The sequence below is a fragment of the Peromyscus leucopus genome, unplaced genomic scaffold (genome assembly GCF_004664715.2).
Source record: "Peromyscus leucopus breed LL Stock unplaced genomic scaffold, UCI_PerLeu_2.1 scaffold_43, whole genome shotgun sequence".
NCBI classification, from domain to species: Eukaryota; Metazoa; Chordata; class Mammalia; order Rodentia; family Cricetidae; genus Peromyscus; species Peromyscus leucopus.
The window spans coordinates 3,431-11,009 of NW_023505321.1; the positions used below are offsets into that span (position 1 = coordinate 3,431).

At 41.7% G+C, this 7,579-nt stretch overlaps 1 protein-coding gene across 1 annotated transcript; it reads right to left on the reverse strand.

The window, feature by feature from the left end:
* Window positions 1–1,935: 1,935 nt before the first annotated feature.
* On the reverse strand, window positions 1,936–6,780 carry LOC114695790 (protein arginine methyltransferase NDUFAF7, mitochondrial; the record flags this gene model as incomplete). Its single annotated transcript, XM_037201932.1, is given in 6 exon segments — window positions 1,936–2,182; window positions 2,185–2,230; window positions 2,831–3,004; window positions 3,967–4,110; window positions 6,110–6,220; window positions 6,691–6,780. Coding segments are annotated over 6 exon segments (732 nt in total), but the record flags the coding sequence as incomplete, so codon positions are not given.
* Window positions 6,781–7,579: the final 799 nt, after the last annotated feature.

Here is a 7,579-nt window from a genome sequence, read left to right on the forward strand (position 1 = left end):
GCATTTGAGAGAATTCTCTTCATTTATTGGAATGCAGGTGTGAAGAATAATGATAATTCAACTTTTTTTCAGTACTCCATATTGAACTATTGCAACTACCAGAAGACTTGGAAAAATTAAATGTCTATATAGAAAATAAATTTCTAGAATTTTATGAGATAGAAGAAGTTAGAGATAGAATGAGATTAGAAGGCACTACCGACTCTTCCTCGTAATTCTAAAAGCTAAAACAATTGTGTATTTGGGAGGAGCCAACTTGGGTATTTTCATCTTACAAATGTTTTAGTCTAGTCCTTGAAAACAAAAAACAAAACTGGCTGTAGGAATGGAATTACATGGAACAGAGCAGTTAGAATAATGGCCTAAAGGCTGCACAGCACCTAAACACTAGGACATCGGGCTGGGAGAGGCTTGGAAGGTGAGCGCGCTGCTGCACAAACAGAGGGCCTCAGATGGATCCGGCAACACACACATACACAGCCAGGCACCACACGTGCCCGGAACGCCTCAGATTGGATCCCGCACACACACACACAGCCAGGCACCACAGCGTGCCCGGAACCCCAGCAGACATTGCCAGGAAGGGCAGAGATGAGAAGCTTTGGCCAAATTAAGAGTGATGAGTTCAGAGAAAGAGATGCTGTCTGCTCAGAAACTAAGGTGGGAGCCACAGAAGAAAACACGTCTGCCAACCTCCACATGTACATACATGCAATGCCCAAAATGTGAGTACGGGGTAGGTGCTGTAGCCAAAATGTGCATATCCCACCACACGAATTAAATGAAGCCCAGTCATTTTTTCCTTTATAGACTTAAGATACAGAGTGTTCTCAGTTGAGCTGCGGGAATAAAAACAAGTGACACACCACCCTGCCAGTGAATCTCCAGTCCAGTTCAACCATGAGGTCAGAACGGCCAACACTGCTTCCTCTGGCCTCAGAGGGTTGTGTTGCTGGTAAATACTTCCCAAGACAACCTATTTACAATAGTAATATAAAAGTTCCATGGACCCAGCTGGTGACAGTGTATTACAGAACTGAAATTTGTCTTGATCTGAGAATACAGCAGAATGAACTCGGCTTAGGAATTATCCCTGGCTGGTCTGTATTGTTCTCAACTCTCATTTCAGTACAAGTCAGATTGCTGCAGAGGTTTTGTTTTGTTTTATTTTAACTATGGTTTTTTATTACTTCTTCACAATTTTAGAATGAATCTTTACTTAAATCCACAGAAGCATGTGTAAACTTCTGATCCTGCTTCCAGATTGGGGAATTCACTGCTGATTCCTGCCAGCTGTTCAGTCCTTCATCTGTTCTCAGCCTGTGCACACCGAGAACAGAAAACTAAAAGTCATACTAGCATATTCATTTAACTGTCTCCTTCAGCAAAACCAGGATCATAACTGTAGAAACTCACGTCTGACTTCTTCTATTTACTAAAACCTTAGAGATTCTTCTATCAGAATATACGGCTTTTCCTTTTTTAAAAATAATATCCAGAGCTGATGACTCAGATCCTGGAAATAGCCATTTACCGTATTTGCAGTTTCCAACAAACCAACCAGTGCTCATGTGTTTTTAAAAAGTAAATAGAGGCCGGGTGATGGTGGCGCACGCCTTTAATCCCAGCACTTGGGAGGCAGAGGCAGGCAGATCTCTGAGTTCAAGGCCAGCCTGAGCTACAGAGTGAGTTCCAGGAAAGGCACAAAGCTACACAGAGAAACCCTGTCTCGGAAAAAAAAAAAAAAAAAGTAAATAGAAATACAACAACTAGCTTGACTAAAGGAAACTTGATATCACAATAAACTACCTCACTAGGTTAAAACAATTATACCAGGAGTTAGTTACATATAGCCATGAACATCCAACTATTTTGATTGTATTTTATATAAAAGGCTATGTTATTGACTGCAAAGAGACAGTTTGAACACTGTCATTACCTTCAATATACAAAATGAGTTTCTTTTATTTTGATTTTTAAAGCACACTGAAGAATAAACAGTCCAAGCTGAAATATCACTGCCAAACAAGGTCATCAAACCCAGCTACAGATGATGCAGGGGTCTTTGACTGACAGGCATTCCTTTCTTGACCTGCACCATGAAGTCTCTGATGAGGCAGCAAGGCAAAGAAGTTGAATCTCTCTCCCATCTTCTGAGGGTTCATTAACATGTCATACCCTGAAGTAACTGCCGCTTCGTGGATGGCTCGTCTGCTTTATCTAAAAGAACCTGAAGGGGGAAAGGTCTTTAAGAAAAGTCACTGGGCCAGGTGGTGGTGGCGCATGCCTTTAATCCCAGCACTTGGGAGGCAGAGCCAGCCGGATCTCTGTGAGTTCGAGGCCAGCCTGGCTACCAAGTGAGCTCCAGGAAAGGCGCAAAGCTACACAGAGAAACCCTGTCTCGAAAAAACCAAAAAAAAAAAAAAAAAGAAAAGAAAAGTCACTGGAAGAAAGAAATCCCCGCGGCATCACTAACAGTGACTTCAGTGACCCAGTACAGCAGTGCCCCAAAGGTGATCACAGGGTTATAACTAGGTTGCTATGGCCCAAACGTATATATCTGCATCTTCAGCAGATACCCTGGGTGATTTGCCCCGTAAGAAACATTTAAGTATCCTCGGAAGAGGAGTTATAAAATTCATACCCATGAACATGGTTTTCTTGGGAGCCTCAACCTCATATAGAAACTTAACAAGCTGTGCCACATCCCAGCTCTTACCCCTGCAAAGACTGCACCAGGGCCTGCTACTACAACAGCATTAAGTCAGCAGAGGTTCTTTAAATAATTCTTTAAATGAAGATATTTAATGGTAGTGAGATAAACCATTACCTTCAGCCGGACATCAATGCCCATGTTTTTTAAAAACGTTCGCTGCTCTACTGGACCCAGAGATGCTACTTTTCCTTGTACCATTCTGCGCAGGTAACTGAAGTCCACATCAGCTGTCAGATCTGCTGTTCCAGGAGCAGTTAAGACATCATGAAGCTGGTGTCCACAAAACCCCTTGAATATGAAGAAGAGTTTTGTCTATCTTAGTTAATATTATCGAGATTAAAGAAAGGATATGATACAAATATATTGTTTACATTGTCAATGTTAAAAAGAAAAGTATGGCCTAGATCTGTAATTTAAACTCTAGGTAATTACATCCTTTCTCCAAACAAGGTGATACATGAAAAACTCAATAGAAAATACAAAGTTGGAATCCTGAAGATGTTACCTTTAACTTAAAGCTATTTAACATTCCCATTAATACTGTGGCAAGTTCCAGTAACCAGAACCTAGGTAGTAGTTTACAATACTTAACTGTCAATCACAGTGTCAAAACCCTGAGAATATGGGAGTGTGCTCCATCCAGGCCTGTTCTACTATAATCCTGGAAGGAGGCTAGAGAGTATCATTTTTAATATGTTCTCCCAGCTAAGAATTCTTAACAATAATGAAGTCAGAAATGAAGAACCACTGATCTAGAAAATGAGTAATAGCCTTTAGTTAAATATATTTCTATTAAAGAATATTCAACATATTTCAACATACTGTCATATTTAAAGAACATTTAGAAAGAATGTTTGGAAAGGGTGAAGGATGATACCTGAGAAGAAAAAGATGTTAAAAGAGTTTGATCGCAATGACTAGGTTAAATGTGCAAAGTAACTTTTGCTTTCTTTTCTTTTCTTTTTTTTTTTTTTATGAAGGCAGAGCTGAAACATTAACATGAAGAAAATCTTTCCCAAAATGTGTGTTATTCCAGTTTCCTAGGCTCTATGCATATTTAGGCTTTTCACTTAAGGAAGAATGGCTGTAAGATTCAGAATTATGAGTAATGATATCAGCATCATTCACATTAATTCTAAAATGAATACAACAAAGTTAGACACCATAAAAACCAAGCTAGGACAGCTCCTCGGTGAACTTCAGATCTAGCAATGAAGTTCTGATAAAGCACGCCCCTGTGTGATACATACTCTGAAGGTGTCTGTCTTTGTCCCATCGTGACCGTAATCAGCAATCAGAGCAGCACCTCCGCTTGATGCAATGCGTTGAGAAAGTTCCTGTATAATAATCCCAGCGTCGGGACACACTTCCACATGGTCCCTTCTTTCATCGTGCTGGTGAGGGAATCAGGACACCACTTGAAAGAACTGCTTCCTTAAGAGTCTTTCACATTTCTACAAGTTGAACATTTCTTAGTTATAATGAATTTGATGTGAATATGGTCTAGACAGTGTCTCAGATGGCGTCCCTCGCATTGTACAGAACATGGTTCTTTCATGCTGGACAATTTAAGTTTGTAGAGACTTCAATATTTTATATTTTTTAAAAGGCATAAGTACTCTGAACCTCCCTTACGGTCAAGCACAGTATCGTTTTATTATAAAAGCACTTTCCTATATTAATATGTGAAAACATAGTTCACTGGGTTGTATGCATAAGAAAATGCCACCTAACATTAACAGGGACTCAAAAGATATGGTCAAAAGTACCACTTAGAAGAATCCGATTAAATCAGATTCAGCCCTGTGTTGCCCTCTGTGAAGGCAGAAAGCATAGCCAGCGGTGTCCTGCATCTACAAGCATCAGCTTGTGACCTAGTGATGATCTGTGAAATTTTATCATCTTCACCATGGAAACCCACCATCGTTTACTCCCTCCTGATACCCTGAAAACAGTAATGACCCACGGTGATGTCTCTGCCTATGATGGGGCAGGCACAAGAGATGTCGAGTCACAGACTTAGTGTTGGGTTAGACCTCCTACTGCTCAATGGGAAATGAGATTTTTGTCTGTTCTGATAAGACATACTCTGGGTCTATAGTTCGGATTCAGTAAAATAACAAACGTTCAGCCCTGATGATATTAGAGAAACCAGTGTAGCTACGAAAATCACAAAGCCAGCCTCTTCAGACATCTGCCAGCAAGCCTCAGGTAACCCCGCTGATACCCATACCACCTCAGACTGATCTTCACGACAGGTGGCATCCCATGGCCCCATTCAAATGAAAGGGAGTCCCAACCCTCTCTGGAGAATGCTAGTCAAGTCAAGAACTGAATAGTCAAACTACTCTCAGGGACAGGGTGACTTCAGGGAGGAGGTGGCACTTTGGTAGCTTATAAATAGTTTGTCATTCAGGCAGAATTACATAGAATATGAAAAACTGCTCACAAGTATTTAGTCTGATGTTACAACTTAGAGTTTGTGAAAAAAACAAATGAGTAGGTATGTTTTTAAAACTTTAGGCAATTCTTAAGAGCTGGAAAGTAAAAACATTTTTCTGGGGTAGAGAAGAGGGAATAAAAAGGTACTGTGAAGCTCAGATATTCCTGAGAAGAATGTGCTGTTTGGGGACCTTTAAAGAGCCCTGGGGCCAAAGGAATGGCTAAGCAGTTAAGAGCACTGGATGGTCTTCCAGAGGACCTCGGTTTGATTCCCAGCACCCACATGGCAGCTAACAACCATCTATAGTTCCCATTCGGTGGGAACCAACACCCTCATACAGATATGCAGGAGAAACACCATATAGAAAATAAATGTATTTAAAAAGTTGTGCACAGTCCAAAGATAGAAAGCTCTGGGAACTTTCTGGGAATTCTCCAGAGAGGGTTGGACTCCTTTCATTTGAATGGGACCATGGGATGCCACCTGTCGTGAAGATCAGTCTGAGGTGGTATGGGTATCAGCAGCATTCCTTAGGGACAACAGAAAGCAGCAGTTAATCCGTCCACAGTGTGGGATCTAAGGTGGGTCTGGGTTCACATGTGACCGAATCGCTGTGCTCTTGCCCAGGGATGACAGTTGAATGTTCCCAGTGAGAACACACAGAGCAAACCATGATGCTCAGTGAGTCAGCTGTTTCTATACCACCCTGCCTTCAGATAGGGAATCTTCTCTATAAAGTGATCACATGGCATCATTTATTATCAGAGGCACTTGGCTGAGTAAATGACTTCAGCCCACCCTCCTGATTCTAGGTCTGGACTGCCACTGTGACAAGTTACGACAAAGTATTCACATGCCACCAGCACTCCCACTGAGAAAAAGCTAAAACAACAGCTAAGGAAACAGGCTAGAGCACTCCGCAGCGACCAAAGGAAAACTCAGATCCATACTTGTATGAAGGCTTCTGCTGGCGTCGCACAAGGCGCCAAGACGAACCTCAGTTTATCAGAAACTTGGGGGTCGATATCAACAAGCACTTCTCTCCATCCTTGTGGTGTTTTCTAGACAGAACACATTAAAAAAAACCAAGTGTTTGCAAGCTCTTAAATCGAGATGTTCTAAAGAAGCTGTGACCAATAGAGCTGTAGAAGAAAGCAAGCTGGGCTGCACAGGAAGGCAAACAGTGTGAGCAAGTGAGCGAGTGATCTGTGACAAAGGACTACATTACGTGCGGCTTACTCTTAGCCTTAGAAGTTGCCATAGGTGGAGCTGAAAGACTGGCCCAAATACATCCTCAGGACACAGCCATCCACCACTGTATGCTCTCTTGTGTCTTCATCCCAAAACTAAGAAGTCATAGTCATTTTCCCAGGAGAATAAAGATTCTGGATCGTATTTCATCTTTGGTTCTCAATCATTCATATTTATGACAATCCCACATAATACTAACTTGAGCAAGCAGTGGGTGAGCACTATCAGTTCACTAGTTCACAGCTCTGCTTAATCAGAAACGTGACTTTCCCATCAATACCTGAAATTTATGCACGGGAAGAACATCAAAAAATTCATGTGCGAGATAAAAGCTGTATCCTATTTTAAAATAAAAGAAAAAGTTAGTGATTCAGCAGTTCAAAACAGTTCTATCGAACAGTAGCCATAAAAAAGAAAGTACCCAATTCTTCAGCACCGGAACCTGGGATGCTCCCATTCTATCCTTTCTATGGCAGTGGTTCTCACCCTTTCTAATACTGCGACCCTTTAATACAGTTCCTCATGTTGTGGTGACCTCCAGCCATAACATTGTTTTCTTTGCTCCTTCATAACTGTCATTTTGCTACTGTTATAAATCATGATGTAAATATCTTGATATGCAGGATTTCTGATATATGACCCCTGTGAAATGGTTGTTCAACCCTTAAGGGGTTTCGACCCACATGTTGAGAACCACAGCTTACTGTGAACCGCATTCAAAGGAACAATTACTCCTCAGTTTCCACATAATGCCATGAGAACGGAAATGCCCCGTGACCAGCTAACTCTTCATCACTCCATTCCTAAAAAAACAATGCGACTCCAATGTGTTAGCTGGAAAGGAATGTGAACTTCATGTGAGAAAGCTAAGGCCAGAAACGGCTTTGGGTGCCTTGCTGGAGATCTCACCTCCACACTGTCAAGGACTCGAGACTAGCACAGGGCGTTCCACCCCGACACCTTGCTTGCTTTGGGGCAAGTGAAGGTTTTTCAAGAGACTGATGACCAAACCCGTCTACTACCTCCTTCTTCAGCCCATGCCGCTTCGGGCCACTTCATCAGTACTACCCTAGCTGAAGGGAAACACTGCAGAGTTCAGAGATTGACAGTTTGGGGTTTTGTTTGGTTTGCTTTCTGTAAGAGGAAATGAAGTACACTGCTCCGTAATG